Source organism: Cygnus atratus, chromosome 3 (genome assembly GCF_013377495.2).
Source record: "Cygnus atratus isolate AKBS03 ecotype Queensland, Australia chromosome 3, CAtr_DNAZoo_HiC_assembly, whole genome shotgun sequence".
In the NCBI taxonomy this organism is placed as follows: domain Eukaryota; kingdom Metazoa; phylum Chordata; class Aves; order Anseriformes; family Anatidae; genus Cygnus; species Cygnus atratus.
In genome coordinates, this window is record NC_066364.1 from 87,725,164 (window position 1) to 87,750,757 (window position 25,594).

Consider the following 25,594-nt stretch of genomic DNA (forward strand, 5'->3'; position numbering starts at 1 on the left):
AGGATGGAAAATTGTGCACATCTCTCAGCCCAAAACTTTCCCAGGAAGCAGCCCCATCACTGAAAAGGAAGACTTGTGGTAAATGTATTTGCAAGGAGAAGAAAAGAGGCCAAGTTGTCAAGATCGTCAACATTCTGTATTTGCTAGATCCAGGAGGGATGCACAGGCAAAGACTCCTGAAGACGTCATGTAAGACATACACATGCCTGCCTGGCACTCCACAGGTGTTACTGCTGCAAATTATGAATAGTACAGATTATAAAAATATTTCACTTCAGTAATCATTAATGTAATTTCCATTACTGCTGAGGAAACAGTGCTGCAGGAGGCTTTTTCTTCCATCAGTGTCACAGATATAGGAGCCCAAGTAAGGCAAATCTGAGTTGAAACACAATGGGGAATTACTATTCATTTCTGGGAAAAGAAGGAAACAACCTTTTCCAAACCCAGTAGTAGACTATAACAAAACAGAAACCTTCGGATCCTTTCTGGCTTTGAGGAAAAGTCTTCGCTTTTTCCAAATCATTCTGAACACTGAACTCTGCTTTGCTGAATCTTGTGTCTCCTAGAGAAGCAGATCGAAGCTCATTCGCTGGAGACGATATAGAACACTAATGACAGTTTTTGAATTTGGAAATTAGAGATACTTATGAATTTGAAAAAAAAACACACAAAAAACAGTGTAAAAAAAACAGCGTAAAACAGCTGTACTCATTGACTATGCCAGTTCTGGACCCTAGTGGTTGAAATTAAGAGACTTGTGTGTATATTTGACATTATCCTTCAGCAAGGGGTGTCCAACTGGCATGGGAACTTTGCACCACTTAGGGCCTCTCTTCCAGATGGGCTTTGCAGATCTGACGGACCAACGGGTCAGATACCTGTCAAAACAACACAGATACATTTCAATTTGAGACTGATCACTGATAAAAGGTTTTGAGTGAAGCAGGAGCACACACCCCTTTGTCTGCCTTTGCCTCCCCAAGTGCCTCTTCAAGAAAGCAATTACAAATGAGCACAGCACCCTCAATTCAGAATGGACCACTGAAAAAGACCGTATGTTTTGGCACTGCTGTACCTCTGTACTGCACCCATTAGCACCTGCTTGACTTCCAGTCTCACAAAACAAATCAGGTGTAATCTCCAGGCTGCTGGTAAATTGTCCACCAGTAGCTAAAACTGGAGTGCCTTCATTGCAATTAAGTCCAAGACTGAATCCATCCATCCCAGTCCCCTAGGGGAGGTGTTGCTTCAACAGCTTGCCTCAATAAGGTATACTAATTACAAAGGAATTAGCCTAACAGTGTAAAATAGTCTCTAAAAAGGGACTTGTTTACTTTCAGTGGATAAATGGTTATTTCTTCTGCACAGGATGGGCTTCTGGCCTAGCCTTGCATTTTCATAGGCCCAAATTTACTTTAGTATTCTCTGTACAATACTTTTCCGGCTTGCTGCTGCAGGAAGCCAGAACCTGAAATTAAGAGGTACTAGAATAGAATTATCGCAACTACAAATCTCTGTGAAGAGCAATGTCTGGCAAATATCCTCTGCTTTTTACCATTTGAAGTTTTAGACTTGGCTTTGCAAACAGGCAGGGGATTTCAGATCCAGAATCAGTTACTGGAAATCTTAGCCTGTGGCTGGGTGGCCTGCAGTTTTGTTAGGCTTTAAATCTTTTGCTACCAGTAGAGAGGGAACAGAAGTCCTTAGAGAAAGAGGAGTCTTTTCAGACAATAAAGATCCAAAGTAAAACCCCAGCGTAATCTGCACAAACAATGCTCCAACAAATTAGAATTTGGAACAGACTGATAAACTTTGTCCAGTGATGTTTGCATGCCTGTGTTGAGTAATCCCATGGTCTTAATGGAACCTCAATCAGTCATCCTCTCCCCAAACAGCTTTGTTACCTTCTATTGTATCGAGCAATTTTGAGATATTAAGAACTTTGGACAGAGACCACGCGATGCATTTGAAGGCATGTGGCAGATTCCTGAGAACTACAAAGAAAGCTTGCTATGCCAGGCAGCTACAAACTATTTAACAGCAGCACGTTTTCCTAGGGCTTTCCTTCCTCAGCAATCCTGAATAACAAACATAGAAAAATGGATCATATTTGGAGGTCCCTGCCACTGAAATGGAGTCACTTCCAAAATGTTTGTATTTGCTTTGAGGAGTTTGTGATAGTTAAAAGACCTAGAAGCAGCAGGAGGGATACAGGAGATGGCATGGAACAAGACTCAGTCACTTTTTCTCACACGCATGCGTTAAATTAGTCCCTTTTGACCTTTAATGTTATGCTAGTGCATTAGTGGAATCCCTTACATAACACCACGAGGACAGGAAGTCAGAGAGACTCCTGTCTCTAATTTCAAATGCAAGGGGAGTTCAGAGAGACCAAACACAGGTCCCTACTTGGGAATCTGGCGGAGAACCAACGTAAGGCAGCTTTTTTGGGGAGAACTTGTAAGGGTATTTGACAGACGTGTAGGGCTAAGTCCTTCTCAAATTTCCCTTACTGTAGGGGGAGGTCTGTAGCACAAGTTTTGACATCTCAAGGCTGCAGTTACAGTGAAGGAGGAAAAAAATACAAAATAGTTTTAATCCATCAGTGTGCCAAGTGCAGTTCTGATCACGTGTCCGCACGCTTACGGGAAAGCGCTCCCGTGATAATAAATGATCTCACTGTGAGAAGTGAATGTGAGATACACATCAATGCTGTGTGCAGGTTTAGACAGACAGTGGCTTTTTAAGAAATCCCTCTGTTTCTGTGTGGGGGCTGGAAGTGCACACCCCAATTCTGCATAGGAAGGAGGATTTAGTAATGGCCTGATTTGAAAGCTTTTGTTATTTCTCTTTTGAGCAGGTCTAATCCAGCCCTCTGGTCCAGGCTTTTGGCTTCCTTTGGGGACTGCAGGCTGGGGCTTTTCATTGTTAGCTGAAACAGACATTTGGACGCTTTCCCTTCCTGGAGCACATTTGCTTTTAGCACTTTTAATACTTGCTTTGTCCCAAATTCAAACTTGTCCTATTTTGTTTGCTGCCTTTTTTTTTTTTTTTTTACCTTGATTCAGCAGTGGCAAAAGCCTGATGCCTGAGAGCACTTGGTCTACCAACTTCCTTTTCCGTTTTGACTAACCCCAGTTCCTACTGTTTCACAAAACAGTTTTTCTTTTTCTGAGAGTAGAAACAATCCACAAAACTCACATGAGGGCTTCAAAAGCCAGCACACAAGACTTTCCTGTGAATTCTGCTGTCCATGTCATCTCTGGTGTTTCGTGAAATTGTACCCCCTTTTTTAGTCAAGTCACCCAACTTTCCATTATTTCCAGCCACTTGGTCTGTCCTGGGGAGCTTTTACAATAACCTACAGATATACACTGGCAGATGGTCTGAATTTTCTCAACCAGCTGAGGGTTGTCAGGACAGAGCCTCCATGTGGTTGCCAAATGCAGCTGGTGTGCAGTCTCCTAACCTGTTATCTCAGTACACAGAGCTCTCGCTCTGCTAAAGGGGGACAGAACTGCCAATCTCAGAGTGTGGCAACCCACCCCAGGGCTCTGCTTACCCCCTTGAGTACGATAGGATCCCAGGGAGCAACCAGAATTCCCAGACTCCAGCTGCACGAAGGACTAGTTTGGATAAAGTGCGATGAGAATCCTGGTGGAATTTCCCTGATGGGAAACGGCAAGATATAAAAAGCATGGAAACAGCTGTAGGTAGTGTCATTGCAGTCACCTAAAATCTCTGTGGCACATGGCAATCACTTCGCACAAATTTTATTCTGTGAGCAGGAGGGCCACAAAGCCTTCCCGCCCAGAGGCTGCTGCTTAACACCTAGGAAGGGGCACAGGACTTCCATGTGCTAGGAGAAATTACCTACACGTGGGGCAATTGCAGCCCTGCATGCAGCTCAAGCACGCCGGTGGAGTTCAAGGCTGAACTTCTGAACCCTCAGTGAGCTTTTTCAATCTGGCTCTTGTTTGGATTAAGAGCAGAAGGCAGAGGGCTACAGACTATGCAGGAAGCACTCGATCAAAGTGCTGGCAAAGACTGCCTCCTCCCTGCCACATCCCTTCCCTTGACACCTCTTGGTTTTGCTCACCTGCAGCAGCTCTGGCTCTTTGCTTTTGAATTCACGTGGTATGCACAGCACAGTCTCCATGCAGATGAGAGAAACCACATGCTGCTGGCGTGAAACACCGATAGCAGTGAAATCAGATTCTGCTCCAAGGGATGAAAGGTGTCCACAGAGCCTGAGAACTTCGTAATTCATGAAGAGTTCGTATGGAACCTGCCTGTTCCCTAACACATAGCAAATTCTTCAATTCAGGTGATGGAGGAGAGGTTGACTTGGATGTTACCCGTGCCAATTTCTGTTCTTCCAGTAGGAAGCTGAAAATGGAGTGGCAGCTGAGCACTCAGGATCATGTACTCTGTATCTACGAAACCTCTTGCTGACAGAGCAAGGATGACCCAGGAATCCGTGACATCCTTCAGTCCTTTTGGGAAGGTAACAACTACACAGTGTTGTCCTTTAACCAACAATTTGGACCTGCCAAAAGAAAATGAGTGCTATATTAAGGGAGCATCTAGATGCTGGCCTGAACTCAGCGACTGTTCTGGATAGTTAGTCCACACTATCCACGTAGCAATCTCCATGCTGTAAACTGCTGAGCTGCTCAGGTTTCCACTCCTGAAATCAAGAAGTCTGACCTGCAACAGTGCTTGACACCTCCCCAAATGGTTTTGGTGTGTTGGTGGCCTGCACACATGACTCTGGAATCTGGAAATGGCCCTATTGCTCCACACAGCGCTGGTGAAATCCCTGAGAACTTCCTCAGCCTCATGGGCTAGTGAAAATACTTCGTTGCTACAGCACTTAACTGGAACACGCCAGGCTGGAGCACAAATGGACTCAGAAATAAGAAAGTAACAACAGGAAGTTATGAAAGGGAGAACTTAGGCTGGGGTTGAAAGAACAATCCTTGGCTACAAAACAGATTTGCTTGTGGAGTCATCCCTTGGAAACAGTGAAAGCCCCAGACTGGGCCAAATATGAGAAAGTGAACTGTAGGGAGCAATTCTGCAGTGATAGGGTGAACTTCATTGGTTTTTTATGTCCAAGTGCTGCAGACAAACGTTATGAAAGAGAGGAGGAGGACTCAATTTATGGATGATGTGGGTACTCTGATGGCCATACTTCTGCAGAAGAGCCCATAACAAGTAAAGCAGTTAAGTAATAACGTTCATGAGATATTGCTGTCAAAAACAAATCAGGCAGAAAGTGAAAAGACAAAGAACTAAAGTCCAAGAAATGAGGAATACCATGGTTAGTCTCACCTGGACGGTGCCCGAACTGCAAGGGGTAGAACAGAAAGCTGTGGAGTGCTCCCCAGATGAATTCTGACCACAAGCTGCTCTCACTCACCTCCTACCACTCTGATGACCACAACTTGGCTCAAACTAGCATTTCACCTTCATGTTATACCTTCATCCAATCCTCTCCTCTATGTTACATCATATCCAGGATGGGTGCAAGGCAAATTCTTACCATTGTGCAGAGAAATTGAGGGCACGTAGGAAAGAAGTCTGTACAATGGAAACAGTAAAACCTCTTCAGAAAATAGAGCAGGATATTTCTGGTTGTAAGCACCAGAAAAAATGCATTCAGGAGGAGCAGAGAAGGCAGAGGGGTTCTGGGTGATAAATCCAAACTTCACATCATTATATCAACTGCAGAACAGCACCCCTGACCCTTGGTAAAACAAGGCAGTTTACTGATAGTTCCATATGGTGGCGTGGTACTTTTTAATCTCGGCTAGGTGATAGCCAGTGCACCCAGGCACTTTGTATTTGAAACAGGCTCTCTTAGACAGGGTGAATGTGATGTGGGCCAAACATTCTGGCCAAGATAGCCACAAGCACAGCCAAGGTACTCTCAAAGGTATACATTAATACAGCTCCTCAGCCCTTCTTTATGCACCTCCTTAGCACCTCTGCCCAGGAGCCACAGGGCTCCTCCTATGCAGCTGGTTTGAACATCATCTGAGGAGCAAAGAGCAGATTCCTCAAGAACAAACCCGCTGGATAATTTGTACTGCTGACTGCTGTGCTATGAAAATAGTCTCAAGCTGGAGAAGCACCTCACTTCAGGTCAGAGACAAAGCAGAAGTGTTTCATCTGTCTGGTTTGTTCCTCCTTCAGCAGCAGATCTCAGCAGTACCAACACAACCCGGAATAAAGCTGGCCAAATGGAGCATCAACCATGACTTTGCATGACTGGGAAGAAACAAAAGGAATTGCTTATCCAAATGAAGTAATCTGCCAGACTCCAGCCAGGTAGGGGTTGCTGCTCTGAGGCTAGAAAGCATCCAGAGCCTACATCCAGAAATTGGATGCTCAGGTCTGTAGCGTAGTAGAGGTGCTGGGCTCTGACTCCTAAGTCAAGCCGCATTCCCCACATTAAATCTCTTTCAATCTCAGGTGGTGTGAGTGAGCAGAATCTGTCCTTAAGGTTACCTTAGGCTTTTGTCTTGATCCTGTCACTTCACTCGTTTCAAAGAGCAATGGTGTCCTTCAGAAGGGAAGAGCTCTTACTGTCATGGTCAGAGACAGACTACATCCCTGTACAGTGCTCAGCTCTGCCTATTCTTTTCACCTTGCAGCAGACCTCCTGTTTTAGGAGCACAGCAGGAACTAAGTGTCTTCTGTATGCAGAGTTTTCTTCCATGTGCAATGCAAGTCCCCGATGGCAGAAGAATAACGGCAAATGAATGAGGGAGATAGCAGGAACAGAGGATGTGATTGGGAGTGGACGAAATTCTCAGTATACTGGATATTACTAGCCACCTGTGAGAAGTACCCATCTCAGTTTGCAGCCACGATAGAAATTTGTCTCAAGTTCTGTTCTGTTTCCTCATGATTACTTTCCTTTGACCAAGGAGGGACAATCTACAGAGCCCAGCAAGTGACACCTCTTTCATTTATGCAAGCATCAGTACCAGCAATTGGCAAGCTGCAAGGGCAGGTATGCTCCTAAAGTTTTGGCTAGTCAGGGTTTTTTGGAGGAGACAGGGAACAGAAGAGTATATTTCAACACTACACACACAGCAGACACACTGGTGGTGTAAGGAAAAAGCCATGAAGGCAGGCAGATCTGGAGAGCACACAGGCTGGTTAACCCTGATGTTAAGGGATGTAAATTAACTGTGTTCCTGTCTTGGAAGAGCTTTAACAAGTAGCCCAAAGTGTGATCTTATGCAACTGCCTATCATGGGACACCTCAGTTTCTCCTCATAGGTGTTCCCAGGCCTACAGCAGCAGTGAGGAAAAAAAAAGAAAGGCACTGTTACCTCTCTAAACAGAGGTAAAGAAGGCCACAACAGTCAGTACAGTGATCTCAAGCAAAGCTGAAACCCAAGGATTTGGAAGATGCATCATCTAGTTGTGCAGTATAGTGCCTGCTGTGATAGGCTCCCTGCAGACCCTGTTGATATCTTCATGGACTGACTGATACTTAAAACTCCAGCAGGTCCAAATGCAGTGAAGAAAGAGGCTCAGTTAGGTGGGCAGTCCTGTTATTATGCCAGACAGGATTAGAGGATGTCCTGGTCAAGTCCTCATGGCATTGAACAAAGCAGGTTGTTCCACTTGGAAGTCCCAGCTCAATTCTATCTCTGCCTTCCCCTGCCTTGTGGCAGCACCACAGGTTGAGCACTTCCCCGGTTACCACGGACTTACAGAAGGCTTTAGAAACAATTACTGAGGTAAGGAGAATGTAAGCCTGGACAACTCATTTATGTGGGAAACTTGTGATAGGAATTCTGGCTTCATTCCCCAAATAACTACTGGTTAGGTGTCTTCAAACATGTTTAGTCCTTGCAGGGCCACCCGGCCCCATCAGGTTGGAGGATGGAAGCAATTAATGGCTCCTACTGTAAGTGGTGCCAGCTACAGTTAGTTCCACAGAGCAACATAGAAAGCACAGGTAGTGGGGCAGGAAGAGTCAAAACTCTCACAGAACCACAGTGGATAAGATTCCGCAAGGAGACAGAAAGCCCTCCCCTTCCAGCAGGCTGAGACGTCAGTGTTCTGGACATTTCAGTGCTGTTCCATCTCCTCAACAGCTCTGTTCTCTTCTCCTCAACTGTCTCCACCCTGCTTGTTACGTCTCCTTGGTGGGAGGAGGAAAACATGGGTGGTGTAGGGAGGGACTAGCAATGTAACAGGGAGGGCTTGGATCCTAATCACTAATTAAGATCTCTTAATTTTAGAGATTAAACATAGAACATATCTGGAGGTATCCTTTGTTCTCACTAAAAGCTTATGGAACAATTTATCAGAGTCAAGGCATTGGATCTGGAGTCCTGGTGTGATTCCAGCATGACAGAGGATTTACCATTTCCCATCTCAACCTGCTGTGCAGGGTTGCTATGTGAATGCTAGCTAGATAACGTGCTCCACCCCACAGCTGCTAGATAGACGCAGCAACTAAAGAATCTCAAAGACTTCCGATACAGGAATAACAAAGCTTTCAGAACTGAAGTATTTGATGGCTACAGGGCTGCACCAAATGTACTCCTCTAATTTAGTTCTCGCTGTTACCCATTGCACAGCCTGCCAGCATCTCTCAGGGACTTTTCCAAGGGCCTACCTCAAGTCTCCACTGCAGAACGTCAGATCTGAAATGCAGGAGTCTCCAGCTGCCCCAAGCCCTGCAGCCCAAGCTCTCCCAGCAACAGCCCCATGGCCTCTGGTAACCCCATGGCTTGCTAATGCAAAGTTCATAAACCGCTCTGACATCCCCATGGAAACAGAGTGTGAGGCCATAAACAGGGGATTAGCACCTCCTAACGCTGAGCAAAGCGCAGAAGGCGACAGCAGCCTTTCAGTTTGTCCACCAAAGGGCAGAGGCCATTCAGTCCTGGGAGGGGGAAGAGAGCGAGTTACACAGGAAGGGCAGGCTGAGGGCGAATCATTGCCTGCACTCAGAAAGGGCAAACGGGGATGGGGAAGAGTAGAACACTTTTGTGACAGGCCCTTGCTAGCTGCTCAGCCCTCATCTCACTGCTGGTACCCATCCTGAGCACACCTTTCTGTCCTAATTGCAGCTGGGGGCCAGACACTGAAAGGCTGAGAGAGAAGGGGCTGTTTGTTTTGGAGATGAGGGGGCTCAGCGCGGGTCTTATCAATGCTTATAAATACTTGAAGGGAAGGTGTAAAGAAGACAAAGCCAGACTCTTCTCAGTGGTACCCAGTGACAGGACAAGAGGCAACAGGCACAAGTTGAAACAAATTTTGTTTGAATGCAAGAAAGCACCTTCTTAGTGTTAAGAGTGGTTGAACTCTGGAACAAGCTGCCCAGAGAAACTGTAAAAGGTTCATCCTTGGGGATATTCAAAATCTGACTGGACACAGTCCTGGGTAACCTGCTCTTGGTGACCCCGCTTTAGCGGGAGGTGTGGACTAGACGGTCTCCAGAGGACCTTCCAACCTCAACTACTCTGTGATACTGTGACATCCTTCCATGACTGCCCTACTGAATGTTACTGAACAGGAGGCCAGTGCAGCTGGGAAAGCGTGAGCAGACCAACACACATGGCAGTTTTCATCCTGTGGGGATAGATGGTCTGAATGAGATGCAGTTTGTCCTTAAAGACTAACAAGAGTTGTGACAGATACTGTTTCTCTGAAATGCTGTAAGTACTTTTTATGAAACCTGCTGCCTGAGGCATGTTCTACCCAGTTATAAGGAACTGCTTTTCCTCTTCCAATCTATCCCTTAATTAAAAAAAAGAAAGATAAGACTATTCACCTGTTGAGCTTGGGTTTCTTGGGAATATGCCCTTCAGGAAGTCGAGGCCTGTGGTTTGGCAACAAACCTGAAATAGAAAAAGAAAGGCGTGAGAATATTTTGCAGTCCTTCCTTGCCTCTGTATCGTCCAGAAGTTACATTACACCTCATAAGCCAGGCAACCCAGATCCCTACTGCTAAAACACAACTAAAGCACAAAGGGTATTTGTTCTTTCTTTAGCCACTGCTGAACCTGCACCCTAGCCGGAGAGAAATGAGGAGGTTCTGCTGGATACACTCTTTGAGAGGAAACACACATAAGACCCAGCCACTTGGGCTCACCAGAGGCTTTTGGAGAGGACATAGGACAGGGGCATCCAATCAGATTCCATCTCCAGGGTGAAAAATCTATTAAGATTCTCAGTCCATTTAACTTGGATACATCTCATGTACCAGACAAAGACCAGCCCAATACACAGATTGTGTCAACCTGGGACCCACTTCCAGGTCAAAACAGAGATCTTCACAATACAGATGGTCGACAGGTGCATTAATGGGGTCAGGGTCAAGCTTACACTAAAACAAGTCACTTCAGAAGCAGGTATTTAATCATTAGTAGCACAGTTACAGTCTGTGCCACTTCCCACATCCTTCTACAATGGCAGACTCATCCACAGCGATAAATGTCGACTGCTAAGGCAGGAGCAAGATGCATAGAAAGCAGAACACGTGGTTTCTGGTCCATCATCCTGTCCCAGTACTTGGTCACAACGGCTTTGCTGGGTGACTGGACAATGAAACCTTACAGAGTTATACCAACAGGGTGGGACACGCCTCTCATGGGGTTGTCTGAGTAGGCGGCCAGGTACCTGCACGGTGAGCCATCTGCACGCAGACCGCAATCTTCTTGTGCTCCTCCAAACAGAGGCCTGTGGTCCGTCGCGGCAGCATCCCTCCGTCAGAACGGATAAACTGGCTCAACAGCAGGACGTCCTGAGGGAGCAAAAAAGGGCAGAACCATCAGTGCCGCAGCTACTTTAACTGCTGTCATTCTGAGGTGGCGTGCTGGTCCTCACGCTGCGCGCAGAGCTCAATACAAAGCAGAACAAGGATTACTTCCTACACTTTTGGCTGCAGCTTGACAGCAAGTGACTTTTGCTTGCCATCACTGCCTGCCAGCTTAGCTCAGTTAGGTCACTTAGATGGCCTAACTTTTCCCCTGCCTTCACTAGTGTAAACACATGATGTCAGCTCCAATCCTTGCTCCTTCCCTGTCACTTGCTCCAAGATTCTAGCTAAGACAATGTGTCCTAGGTACTGAGGCACAGTTACACAAGACCTACAGACGGACAGTGTTTACACAACTTGAGATTCCATCACAGCTGCTGTCCTAAAGGTCACAGATATGTTAGATCACCCCTGGCCCTTTCATTGTTCCCTCAGAGCAGGGTTGTTCTCTGCTACCTATTCCTCCAACTTTCATCTAGTTTTCCATGGTGGAACTTCCCTCTTGTCCCTCTGGAACGGCAGAGAGCAGGGCAGCATTCCAAGACCTTGCACGAAGCAGCTTGTTGTGAGAAAAGAGCGTGCGCCAATAAGAAAGACCTAACAGAATAAATCACTACTTTCAGCCTTTCGACTGTGCGTGCGTTAGGCAGGGCTGTTAAAGCCATGCTGGATGGAAGGAGCGCTCAGAGCACGCTGAGGGTTCGGCTGGGATTCAAGGATCATTTAGATCACACTGCTGTTGACCTTTCCAATTAAGTGCTCTAGAAATATAAAGCGCTTTTAATAAAAACAAAATTAAAGGGAACTGTAGAATCAGATAGTATCATAAGTCTACCATGACAAATTATTAAACACAGCACAAGTGTCCCATTAACTGCACATAGTAAAACAGCCCTGTATTCAGATACAGCTCTCCATTTCCACACACACCCACTGCCAGAGCACCCTCAAGCCAACATAGGCACGTCTTGACACACCGACGTCTGTGTAACTTGGCCCAAAGGGCTTTTGGGGCCTCCGTGCTGGTTTTCCCCCCCGTCTGTTGACAGACTTGTTGCTGGTTGAGAGTTTACTTCTCCACTGCTGTTATAAACATTTTCATAGTTGAGGTAGCTGGAGCGTGCAGAGGCTGCTCTCAGGCTGGAAGGGACGTGCCAACAGGCACCCCGACAGAAAGGGAATTCAAATCAGGTATGTCAGCACTTTATACCCCCCTGTCTAGGGCAACAGGCAAGAACAAAGAGCACTTGTTGCTTTTTGTGATGGGTGACACTGATTGCCTGTTGATCACAGACCTCCTCCTACCCCGTATCTATTCCATTTTCCATAAAGAATTCCACAAAGAGCTCCCTGGAGCACTCCTAGCTTCATTTACTGCCCTTGCAAAGACAAACAATCAAGTGGACTAACATTCAGATACATAGCTATCTAGGATTTATAAATCCATCCCCACTGCAGGAGACCAGCTCAGCTCTGAAGTGGGCTGTTGGAATTCAGCATGGCTTTCTGGTAATGACCAGCTCTGACAGATGCTGCCATACAAGTGCTGCAGTCAAAATAGAGTTTTTTTTCCTCTCCAATCCCACCCTCACTACTATGATCATGAAAAACAAAGTTTCCCTCTTCCTTTATCTGGCTTCCTTTCTACCAGTTAATGCATTCAGGCTTATTTTCAGATTCGTCTCTTTGAAATAAGAGCAGGTTAGGTAACTCCACGCTAATGAAGAATGACTTACAACCACCATACAGTGATGTATCCAAAGAACAAGAATAGCACAGTTGAGCAACTAGCAGGAAGCTCCCAAGAGGCCATCTGTGGGTAGAAGTGTCCTCAGCCCAGCTAGCATATCACCTTGCCAATGAGAACAGTAACCAAGGGACCATTTGGTGCCAGCTGCGTTGGTGGAAACTGGACAGAGGCCAGCCAAACAGTCCAAGGGTACTGACTTTCGGCCACTCCTGAAATGCACTGGATTGGATCCAGGAAGCCTAAGCAAACCTCCATCCCATTTTTTCCATCTTCTGTAGCCATCCAGTTCTCCAAATCACCTACACCTCCACTTGCTGTTTAGCACAAACATATCACTTCCCTAAGTGAGGAAGGGCTGTTCAGCTCCAAGTGCCTCGAAAAACTTCCTACACTCTTCTACTAGCCTGCTGTATTACTCTGTGGGGAAGAAGGAGAAGGGAGCTGATGGCAAGTTTGAGGCTGTTCCAGTCGTTGCAGCCGTGAAAGCCTGAGTAAGCCATAGGCTCTCCTGAAGGGTGTGTGTGGTCCAAGCGCTTTCGCATATTACCACCACGCCTCACGGAGTCACAGGGCTGTTATCAAGTGTTTCCATGCAAAGGTGGGAGGTGGGAAGCAAAAGGAGACAGTCTTTTTCTCCCTCTGGAAAAAGAAAAAAACCAGGGAAAAATCCATTCTGTTATTATCTTTGACCAACAGTGTGTCTCCAGCTGACCAACTTCCTTGTGTGAACAGTCGTATCTCAAGTGAAATCATCTATGTCCCTGCCGCTGCAGTTCCAAACTACGCTCACAGCATTTGGCTCAAAATGCTGCACACTCAACAGAAGATTTGTCCATTTCAGAAGATCCCCGCAGTTAGCAGGCCAGGTGCCTCTCCCAGCGTACTTGTGCAGATGCATCTTACCACAGGGAGAAAGCAGACAGGTACAGCCAACTTTATGGGGCAGCTGCGGAGGGAAAGTGAACAAGCATGTAGAAGAATCAAAGAAAAAAAAATACGTCTGGCAAGTTCTCATGGTGCCGTCATGTTCCATGAAATTCACATTCTGTGCTAGTGGACAGCCAAGCCTGTAACTACAGATTTGCTTTAATCACTGGACAGCTCCCATGAGGCTGGACCCAGATTCCCACCCCTGTAATCTGCAGCATTTGATGAAAACAACTTGGATTGAATTAATCTAGGGCTAACAGGCAAAGATTGCAGTTTGGTTTCCCCTAATTGCAGCCAAAGCAAGATGACATATTTACTGCCTACTCAGACTAATGATGTTTGAAGTGGATAAGGGGGAGAAGGAAAAACAAGTTTAGCCTTCACCTTTAAAAGGTCTGGATAAACTCGCTGAACAAAACACTATGTATAACACGTGAATAGATGGCAACTGAAACACAGAGGCATCTCTGCATTTCAGTATCCACAGACAATTTGGAAAGCAAAATCCTTGACTGGTTACATGCAATTCATTAAAACCTTCATTTATCACAACACGAGTTCTGTCTGTGTAGCCAAATTACTACTGGGCTGTAGACAAGCCTGCCTGTCATTATTTCCAGTTACACAAGAACGTATTTCCTCCTTTAACCCTTACTCCTGGGAGCTGTACGCCATTCTCTAGGCATTTTGTAAGAGGATTGCAGGTTCCAACCCAGTTGCCTCCTGACAATGATGAAAATCAAATTTTTTTTAAAATCTGATGGCTATGAAAAATCAAGTGAGGTCTGGGATTCAGTGAACAGACATACCCGGACGACAAACAGTGGGCATTTGTACCTCAGGCTCCTTTATCCTGAGCCTCAGCGGAGACTAAGGACTGAACTGGCAATGACGGCTGCAGCCCTCCACACCGCAACTGAGGCCGGTTGGAATCATGACCCGTGAGTGCTCACAATGCCTGTTTGGTTGATTAATAACTTCGGAGACATTGGTCCCCCAGTTCTCTGACAGCTAAAGTAACTCATTATGCTACTACTTTAGACTGTGCTAGTTGCCCATGACAAAAGGAAAGTCCTATGAGGTCATATTACTCAGCTCCCTCAGGGGCTAATTCAACACTTCCCTTTTCATAGTGCCTTATTCAGACCAATTACAAGCGTCCCAAGCAAAAAAGCTCACACTTTCCCTTCTGTGCAACCGACTGATCTCAGCTTATCAATCTCAAAGAAACCGCTGTGATCCACCTATTCTGATCTCTTACTAAGCACGGGTTATAGGTTATGCTGTATGAACTAGCCTGTATCTTTAAAATAGCTGGTCTTGATTTACAGTCTTTTAGGACAATTCAGCCACCAATGAGTAAATTGTCTAATTAAACAGTTTAATAAACCGTTTAATTACCCACGCAGTTAAATGCCTGCATTTTATTATTTATTTCAAGATCCTGCTAGCCATCACTGCTGCAGCAAAGAAAAACAGCTGAGAGCTTTTGTGCAGAAAAGGGGGATTTTATTCCCCTTAACATTTAAAAGCCTATAAATCCACAACTGGCATTAAAATGTATAATGGACTTATTCAAGCAGAAGAGGTGATCTACTCCAGAGCTGAAATTTCTCCTAGCTCTCATCAACCCCATGGAGGAATAGTTCTAAATGCTGAGGCAGGAACCTTCTACAACTCTGATACGCTGGTTCACACTGCTCTCTTTAGCTTTCTGTCCAGACTCTCCTCTGCTCTGCAGCACGCATACTGGATGTATATTCCCAGATACACTCGCATTCAAAAACTATGCAACAGCCAGGGTGGACATGTGCCAAGGCTTCCTAAATCGTTGGGAATAACCTCAATGATTCTCAAGACTCTGGCTGCAGGATCTCTCCTCCCATTTGGTTTTCTCCTGCCTCCATACTGACCACTAGAAATCAGAATCTAAGAATCAAACAGCTTCAACATGGAAGAAAATGTGTAATCTTAGTTCACAGTACAAACATATTTAACACTCAAGCTTCACATTGTCCTACTTCTTATCCTGAAACTCTTGCCCTACAGCACCACATTATCTAAAAGCACTTCGTTTCTCATTGGCCCAGTTATCTCTTTGTGCAACCGAGTCCTCTACCACAGACAGCAGTAGAAAATAAATCTTATTAATTTTCAAGATGACTCATCTCATCCCTGAGTATCAGTTTATAGTTTCTATGAAGTTCCTAGTGGGTGACTCATGGAATGCTTTCTGAAAATCTGTGGAGCGAGGCAGTTTAATGATGCTGTTGACTCCATGCATTTAGAAGTTACGTGACTCTAAATTAACCTTAGAAAACTATTTCCCAGTGTAATCGGTTTACTTTGAATACAGTGGAGTTCAGCAACTATGAAGAAGTGAGTCTTGCAAGAAATCCCTGCATTCAAACATGAACAAAACGAGTCTGATCTGCTTTTGTAGTACTTTCCATACCTTAATGATATTTGCCTCCTTACTATTTTCTCCTTACTTATTCTCACCTGCTAATTCAGAATATTTTAGCTTGCCCAGACTGTTGTGAAACCATACCAGAGAACACAAAACACTTTGCCCTGACATTTATTTCACTGTTTAATACTACCTCTGGCCCGATTTGGAATCATTAACAACACTCAGATCCTAGACAACATCATTCGTGAAACACAGACTGACAGATGCTAATCTGCCATTTCATTTATATCTCACATCATGTTTCACCTGCCTGAAGTAATTGTATTTTATCTGGCACTGTTTCTGTACTCATGTTCTTCAAAACTCATGAGTCATAACTGGTCCTGTCCTAATCACTTATTAGGTTTTACTCTTAATTGATACCATTCTACTTGGTATTTGCAGCATTTCATTTACCAAGTAGTAACCATCAGCATCATTCTCTTTCCTCTCTGTTGTCTAGTATTTCACATGTTATTTTCAAAGCATTTGGTGATTCCTTAGGATTTTTTCCACACACAAAAAAACCCCTGCAAAAGTCAAGTTATTTGTTAGTTAATTCCGCTAAGATCTTGGCACTACACACAATCCAGGCCTGCTGGTCTGTACCTAATTCAGTGCTTAAGTCTGTACCTGTTTTCTCCTGTTGCTTTACAGCAGTCATTTGCAAGACTGCGATTAGTACCTAGATATTCAAACAATTTTTCATTTGTGTGCATGTGCTCACACATTAGGACTGCATGCTTGGCCATCCTGCAACCAACATCAATTTCAGTTCCTCTGACTTCTTTCTTAAAGTTCCCTTTGTCCTTCTTACAAGCATTTATTTTCCTCCAAATGTATTTTTATCTCTGTCACCCTAATTCTAACGGCATTAACTTATTCTGACTTCTCTGTTGCCTTATCTCAGTAACAGCATGTTGCTGTCTGGTCTTCCTCTTTTCTAATTCCAGCATTGGGATTTTAGCTTACACAGGTGCACTTCAGTCTTTTATAGACTGTTTGAATGACCTTTTCTTGTGAAGCTACATTCTGTATCCTCTACCTCATACTCTTTATTCTGTTTTTGACTGTTGTGCTTTTGTTTAAAAGCATTACATAATTTCCCTGCCATCTTCCACATTTAGTGTCAATCATACTCTCGTTAGTTAATAAACACCTCATTAGCATTTCCTGCAAAAGGCTTCAATCAACTATTTTTTCCTGTTGCTAAGGGGAAAGGAAGAGAGCATGTATGCTCTCTGTCATATCCATCAAGAGCTTCAAAAGGTATGCAGAACAGTTACTACTTCAGTGAACAATGACCTGCAACAAAACAGCAGCGCTTAAAGATGCAAGTCTAGTCAAGATCCAGTCAAGACTTTTGGCTTCTCTGGAGTTACAGCAGACCCGAATCTGTTGACTAAATATTGCATTTCAGTTCCGTTCTCTTAGAAGCACAATGTCGAAGGGCAGCTAGGCACATTAGAGAGATATGGCCTTCTCAGATCGGATGGCCAGCAATAACAGGCATGTGCCTAATTCCAAACCTCATATTTGATATGAACAAATCCTTCTTTTCCCAAGAAATACTATCAGCCAAGGCAAACAATCACTAGGTAAGAAGCTCTTGTTATACCCAATAGAAGCAGAGATGGGGTTACCTATCTTTACTATACCTGGCAAAAGAAGAAATGATCAGGTTGTGCAGTAGGCTAGACACGAGAGCAGTATTTATCTATGAGGACGGTGTAATGCTCCTTCATTAAACTTACCACGTAATCATACTTATGCTTCAGGTTCCAGCGACAGATGGGACACTGACCAGAGGGGTTAGGAGGAGTTGGTGCTGCAGCATCCTCAATAATTTTCCCTTCAATCTAGGAAAAAATTCAGAGGATACAATGGTCGAGCAAAAATTTCATAATCTATACCTCTACCTTCACCTGTGATTTGAGAAAAATCTATCACTAAGACCACAACATGTTGACAATTACTGCACATATATAAGGGGGACCGGACCGGCATTATACAACTCACTCTTTTATAGATCAATAAATCAAGCACTTCGGATATACACAGATTATGGGGAAAATAAGTAATCCAAGGAGCAAAGAAAACCATTTGATAAATTCTTCTGAATATTTTATTTAAATCTAAACTAGTTCTTAGTTAATGTGAAATTCTCACATTTGCCTGAATTACATTCATTGCGATATTCCTTTGAACTACCGTGCCTTGCAATTGCAGTGATACTTTAGCCAAAAGCCTTAAAACACATTTTTGCTGGGAATATGAGAATGTCACAGAATAGCAGATGCATGCTGTGGGCCAAAGTATGCAGAGGTTTACTAGACTATAAGCCAACACCAAGGAAAATTCTGAGCATAAGTCAGACCTAAGAAAGGACTGTTAGAAGATGTCTGCTGTGTGTGTGTACATATATATTTAAAATACACCAATATTTTTTTTCTAGTTTAATTCCCTGAACAATCCCTTAGAGAAAAGATTGTAAAATCATCTCCCAATCACTACAAAGTGGTGACATCTAACACTCGACTTTTCTCAAAAGTAACATGCAAAGAAGTCTAGAAGGCGTGTGTGGGAGGAACCTGAGAAATTTGTTTTCGAAGTGTAGGTATTTTAGGAATATTAAGTCTATATAAGTGTGCGCTTGTCTTTTTTGAGGACTTATGAATAGAAGCAAGAGCTCTCTCAACTTGCAGCTGAATGGAGATGTAAAGACAATAAAACTAAGCCAGTTTTTCTTCAAAAACATTTTGGAAGTTTTGTCTGGTCAAATTAAGATTAAAACCATTTGGAACACCAACCGTTAGGCTCAAATAGTTCAAACACCAGAGAGTTTATGAAGAAATCCTGGATATCTAATTAAATTCTCCAACACTGTGAAGGAATGCAATGTTATTTTTAATAAAAAGCTGAAAACCTGGGAAGAAAACAGCATGATGTTTTCTCTAAGTTTGTATGGGACACTGACATCCAGCTGAAATGTCAGAAACAGCTCATACCATGTGTCTTTCTTGCCTAGTGATGGCAAACATAAGTTAGCTGTACTTGAACCTCTGTACCTCAAAGAGAGGGAATGCGGTCAATTTTTAAGTAAGATCCCTTCCTCCACAAGCAGGACAGCCAGTTTTACAAAAAAAAAAAAGTAATTATGAATATAAAATACAGGCCAGTATCTACTCTTCCACTCATTGGTAAAATTATTTTTAGGGAAGCCAGTCTATCTGGTTCCCTCAGAGTCCTGATTCCTGTCAGTCTTTGACTTCAATTTCATTTTCAAAATGAGTGAAGAACCAGAATACTGTATCAGTATCAATTTTTCTTGAGATAAATTTTGGCGTACAGGTTTTGGTAATTACTCCCCAACTACTAAGGATTCTCACGTTGTTAACCCACCCAGTTATTTTTCTGTTAGAGAACTAAGAGTGAATATAGATGCTTGACATTCTCAATATGCTGATGAAATCCAGGTTTTTTTAAGATTCATTCATCTGGTTCATGTCAAACACTTCCTTCAATATTGATAAAAGACAAGAATACATAAAAAGATGACCACAGAGAGATGGATTCAGAAAAGTCTGACATTGATTTGGTAGGATAAATGAAATGACCAGGGGATATACTGAGAAATGTAACAAATGGTATAGGTTGACCAACTAAAGGGCTGAGTATCATTTATGAGTATGGATGGATCCTAGGTTGATGCTAGAATATTATACAATTTAAATATCCAAGTATTCCTTATATTTCTACATTGGATAGGAACTTGAGAATTATGCTAGCAGAGAAACCATCTAGAAAAATAATGTGAAATTATACATCTAAAATATAAGTAACCTGCTCCATTCAAGTTTCAAACCCAAATATGACAAGAAGGAAACTCACTTTCAAAGGCATAAAAAAAATCTCTTCCCTCCCTAATATTTATTTTAAAATAGGTTAGGGCTTAGTGCATTGTTTTCTAGTTATTCCCAAATGATTCCTGCTCTACTCTTCCAATGGTATTTAAACACTTCAAAATATCCGTACTGCCTGCCTCTAGATAGATAGCTACTAGCACACATACTGTGAGCAGAACAATAACATTTTTCCACCCCCTCCAGTAATTTCTGTGCCTCTTCTTCAAAAGAATAGTTCTCTTGATGACATGCAATAGATCAGATGGTGTTAATCAAGCAAATTCCAATTCTATTGCTTTGGTCTTTTCCCTTCTGTTTTACAGCATAGCTGAGAAAAATGCTGTTCTTCATCTGAAAACTCAAAACCGAGGTTTTCTTTACGGAACCAGTATTCTTTTAGTATTTTGACAATACCTCCACCATTTTTTTTTTATTACTGAATATGTTATGAAATACAACCTTCACATCACCAACAGTCACTAAGGCACGCTCTGATTATCAAACACAAAGCACATCAAAGCCAAGCAACATGTGTGGCACATAACAACCCTGTGCTTGCACATCGGGTAAACTTCCTTTGTGTCTACTCATACTAATCATGGGGCTGAGATGATGTCAAGTGTCATTTATAAAAAAAAAAAGAAGCAGAAGAATTGCCTTTTGCATCTCAGCTACTCAACACCTGTACTCTGGGCTTCCAGTTTTACCAGGGATGTGACAACACCACAGGTTTGTTGTTCATGGGTGACACTGACTAAAGCACTTCATCCCCTCACCAACACTAGGCGATGAGACCCTGACCTTCTCTGGCCAAACCATCCACCTGACATACCCACGCTTGTAACACACTCCTACCTTTGTTTTGCCTTCATACCCTGTGATGCGTTTTGGGCAGAAAATCAACCCTTTCACCTTCCCTTTTAGGAGCCACCAGGAGACTTTATTTCCCTCTGAAAAGGGAAGACGCAACAGCACGGACTGCTACTGAGCAAAACATGTGGGCAGAGACTTACTGTGGTCGTATTGCCTTCAGTCACCTCCACGACTGCACAGACAAAAACATGAAAAAAAAAAATCAGGAGAACAAAATAATAGAGTGAGACTAATTCAGCAAAAAATAACTTTTTTTTTGGGGGGGGGGGGGGGGGGGGGGGGGGGGAGAAGAAGGGTGGTGAAACAGAGCGAACGCTACCGTTTCCCCCCACCGCAGTAAGGCAACAGGGCGACGGACAGCCCGGGAGCCTCTCCGCGGTCCCCCCGGTGCCTGTCGCCCAGGACCAGCCCCAGACTCACCCTCCCGGAGGGCTCGGGCCGGCGGCGAGGCCCAGCCGCGTCCCCAGAACCCGGCAAACAGCCGCCTCAGCCCCCCGCGCAGCAGGCTGGGGGCCGCCATCTTCTCGTCGCCCTGGTTGCCGTCACTCCCGCTTCCGCCGGGGGGAAGGCGGGCTCCGCGGCGCCATTTTGAGGCGCGGCTGGTCCCGCCCCTGTCACCTGAGGGGAAGGAGGGAGGTTGCTGTTACCCTGCACAACGTATTCTCTTTGGGGTGGTTTTCCTTTTTTTTTTTTTTTTTTTTTTTTAAGAGCTTTTTCCACCTCGAGGTGGAGGTGAACCTAGAGGTAGTGTTGATACCGTGTTACAGAGGCCTGAGCCATGTTCCTGCCCCAGCTCCTGAGTCTCTCCTGGCTCTCCAGTGAGAGGAAGGACAAGGGCTGGTTTAGCTTAATTGTGTGATGGGCCCAAGGGTGGCTCAGGCTTCAGGGGTGCTTCAGGCAAGCTACAAGGTGTGAAGAAGGGGCTTGTGTCAAATCTATCTATTTCCCATCTGTATCGGCCAGGTCAGTGCATATTCTTGCACTGGCATCTAACTCAGGTGAAGGTTTGAAGCACCATGTTGTCAGGCTGCAAACTTACTTGTGCTACAAGTAGCCCAGTTTAGATGCTTTCCATTTTTAGATGAGTATCACTTGCATTTGGCAGATCTTGGACAGCTTGTAGCCTGCTGAGAAAGTACTTTCCCATCATCTTTCTTAGCATATGTCCATGTCTTAGCTTCTTCCACCGTCCTTTGATGGAAGGTAGCCCCTTGGTGCCTGTTGAGGGGGTGCATGAAATAGTTGTGACTTTAGGTACCAAAGTTAACATTCATTTTTGATGGTAATACTGTGTATTCGTGAAGAGCCTGCTGGTGTAGTTGAGGTTGAGATGATCTGTAACCAATAGCAAAGGTCATTCATGGTTTTTTCCCAAATGCTAGTTAGTTTTCAAGTCTCTCTCTCAAAAAGCTAAACTAATAGAATGAGAGACAATCATTTGGGAGTTGCGCGTTGGTGGTTATTCATGCATATGCTTTTATCAGTGGTCAACAGTGTTCAAGCAAGATACTCTACATTTTTCCGAGTTTCTAGCTAAACTGTCATGTAAAAAATATAAATTGTGACAAAGATAACATTTAACATAATGTAAAATAAAATGTGATTTTACTATCTCCAGAGGTTTCTTCTCTCTCCTGCCTCCTTCCTCTTGTTACGCTTGCTTCTTGTTACAGTCCAGTTTGAAAACATATGCCCATCTGGGGCAGTGGGACTATGCTTTTTTTTTTTTTTTTTTTTTTTGTAGTCCTTGATAAAACTGGGCAGGTTCTTCAGGTGATATAGTCCCATTAGAGATTGTAGAGTGGGAGACCAGACCAGAAAATTAACGCAAATCTTTCTATGGCAGTTCTAAACATTCAACTCAGACTTTTCCGAAGAAGTGGGAATGAAGGCAGGGCTTCTGTCCAGACTCATGTGCTCTATGCCAAGCAATGAAAACAGGGCCATCCCAGTTATTCAGAGAACAAATTGAGTAAGAACGCTAGCCGGAAGAAAACTCTTCGTCTCTTGTTGGATTATGCTATATAATGATCCCTAGAAGCAGGGTGATCTTCAGCTTGTCCAAAAGTTTAGAAATAAGAGCCAAACAAAATATTTACTGCCATTCAGTCTGGGAATAACTTCCTTATGAGGAAAAGGAACGTTGCTAGACACAGTGATGTAGCAATGTCACATTTTTGTGATTTTTTTTTTTATTTATATAGAGAATTTTATCTTAGTGGAAGGAGTTTGGTTGCAACAACCTGGCAGGAGAGTTTATTCAAGGGTTTAAATTAAACCCAGTTTCCTCTGCTTGTCTCACGTGATGGGGAAAACTAAAGGACTGATCATTTCGATGGGATAGAACCGACAGTAAGCACAGTGCTGATTCAGTATGGTAGAGATAAAGAGACAGGCAAGGTTGGGTGCTGTTCAAGAGTTTCTCCATGTCATTTGACTTTTCAATATTGACGTTTAAGCAGTATTGTGGTTTTTGGTCTGAGAGAGGCTAGCAACATGGTGATAGGTCAGATAACATTAAGAACTCCTCTAGCTCGTCTCACCCTCAAACAAAGGCTGTCTCTAAATGAATTAGTGACACATGATTTAACACAAAGAAGGAAATTAGTTGCTTTCGTAAAGAATTGGAGTCTCTGGGTAGAGTGGATCCTCTCTTTCTCCAGGATATTTTCTTTGCCTTCAGAGTGTTTTCTACAGCTATCAGCAATGCAGACCATTGAGTCCCAAGGAGATAAACAAAGTTTGTGCCAACTTGGGTTGAAGCCCATCATCTCTTTCCAAGTTTGGAAATTTGACATATTTCAAATTTCCTACAGATAATTTTAAACATGTTTTTTTCATCAAGCCCTTGTATTTTGGGGTAAAAGAAAAAGAGTTGTGAATGTTATGTCTGCATACACAAGAGAAAAGTGGCTTTCTTTCCGTAAGTCATTTTAGCCATGGTCTGTATTTTGTCGACACTACAGAAGGTGGTTGAGTTTAGATAGAAATGAACATTTCCGAGGAATAGAATGGGATGTCACTGACCGTTGAAGAATGAATGCTTTTCCTTTTTGAGTTAAAATTAAACCTGTGTTCAAAAGTGTGGAGCTGGTCAGAAGCAAAGAAATACCATATTTTGGATGAGAAACTTACGTCCTAATTGCTTATGGCCTCCAAAGATTTTATGGCACTGTTCTCAAAGAAATGGTATTCCCTTGTTTGAACTGCTTTTGGATTAGATGTTGTAGATGTTCTGTAAGGCACCATTTTTCTTTTCATACTAATTTTTGTTCTGCTCTTTGGTCTTGTTTGAAAAAATAGAATATGTTTTGCCTTTTTTTCTTATTTTTATAACATATTACTTCTTTCTGTTTCCAACAACAAAGAAACTTTTCTGGTCCGTTGGGGATTTTTTGGTCCGTTGGATGCTAATAGATGACATGTATATCTGCTCCAGAGCTTTACCCGTGCAAACATCTTGTGAAGGCTGAGGCTGTTCCAAGGCAATATGATTAAAAATCATAGAAATCGAGATGGAAAAAGCTATTAGGTCATGTAGTTCCCACACGCACCCCCCAGAGCAGTACAGGTTTCCAATGGTACGTTTTTGGTGCTTTCCAGAAGGGGTCACTGCAGGTCAGTGTTCACTTTGCATCCAACAGCCCGCCTCCCTTCCTCCTTCTTGAAAAATTAGGAAACCTTCTGAATCTGGTGATGAATACGTTGCAAAATGTCTAGAATTTTTATTATAGCATGTGATTTGATGTTGGGTGATCAAAAGCAGAAGAAATGTGTTCAAGTCCAACAACGGATCATCCAGGATTTTATATAAGGAAGTTGAGTGAGCTCTTCAAAATGACTTGTTACCTATGTATGTTTAGCAAGTGCTACAAATCCTCAGAACTGCTCTGGAGCCACTCTGTTGTAAGGAGAAAGATTCGCAGGTTTGTCCTGTCTGGTAGTCCATACTTAGAAAGAGTGCATTACAGTAACATTTTATAGTCAGATAAAAAATAATTGAAATAAACCTACTGACTGTAAAACAAACAAACAAAACCACCACCACCAACAGAAGTGACAAAACCCCCTTAATCTTGAATAAAAGAAGGGAATAGCTAACACTTTGCACCAAAAGTGCAATTCATCATACTCACCCATTCAGAGCCACTGCGATACAGAGACCTCTCTGAAGATTGTCCAGTGTCACGAGCCTGTTAGGGCTCAGGGACTGTGGCAGGGTTCATCTCATTTATGTGAATCGAATGTCCTGGTTGAGGGTAGCCAAATCCTTGTTAGCAAGACAGGCCTGCCCATTCCACAAAACAACAGCTAACCCCAAATGCCCTTGTCCATGTAGTGACAACCACCTTCTGAAGCGGACTTGAGAAGGTGGGAGAGATTGATCTCAGGACAGAATTTAATAATTTTAAGTATGGAAGGGGATGAAGGGGTGACTGGAGATGGTAAGAAGGAAAAACTGCAAAGAGAGCAGGGGTACAGGGCAAGGAGATGGCACTGTCAGGAGAACGAGCAACTCACTTGGAAATAACTTGTTTGTATTTTTGAGGTTTTCTTCTCTTCCCGGTGGATATGGTTATTTTTCAAAGTAAAATAACTAAGTAATAATTTCATTACTTTTCCTTCCAAGAGTTCCAGTAAAGTGTAAACAAGAAAAATCCAGTGGGAAAAATAATCCAACTTCCTTTTTCAATAATGCTTCAGTTCTGTTTCTCCTTCCCCTGCCTCTCTCCTTATATATTTTAGATGCTACTGTTCTCATGTGACATTGCTGACACCAGCTGAAATACCTCAGTGATGACATTTATTAGAGGAAAAAAAATTAGGTTCACTGAAATTCGCTTTTGATACAGAAATGATAAGTTCTAAGATTTTCAGTGTTT

General features: G+C 43.4%; 1 protein-coding gene across 1 annotated transcript; it reads right to left on the reverse strand.

Annotated features, from left to right (window-relative positions):
• Positions 1 to 114: 114 nt before the first annotated feature.
• Positions 115 to 21,310, reverse strand: MRPS18A (mitochondrial ribosomal protein S18A). Its single transcript, XM_035559456.2, has 6 exons — positions 21,132 to 21,310; positions 20,852 to 20,883; positions 17,688 to 17,792; positions 10,663 to 10,786; positions 9,815 to 9,881; positions 115 to 881 (listed from the first exon to the last, which is right to left on the reverse strand). The coding sequence occupies exons 1-6, from the start codon at positions 21,229 to 21,231 to the stop codon at positions 737 to 739; spliced, it is 573 nt and encodes a 190-aa protein (XP_035415349.1). The 5' UTR covers positions 21,232 to 21,310; the 3' UTR covers positions 115 to 736.
• Positions 21,311 to 25,594: the final 4,284 nt, after the last annotated feature.

Excerpts from the sequence above, each read along its gene's own strand:
- MRPS18A (XM_035559456.2), bottom strand. The coding sequence starts at position 21,231 with ATGGCGGCCCCCAGCCTGCTGCGCGGGGGGCTGAGGCGGCTGTTTGCC. Across the intron at positions 10,787-17,687 it reads AGCATAAGTATGATTACGTG|GACGTCCTGCTGTTGAGCCA; the intron begins GTAAGTTTAATG and ends TTGCTCCCTCAG. Across the intron at positions 882-9,814 it reads AAGAAACCCAAGCTCAACAG|GTATCTGACCCGTTGGTCCG; the intron begins GTGAATAGTCTT and ends TTGTTTTGACAG.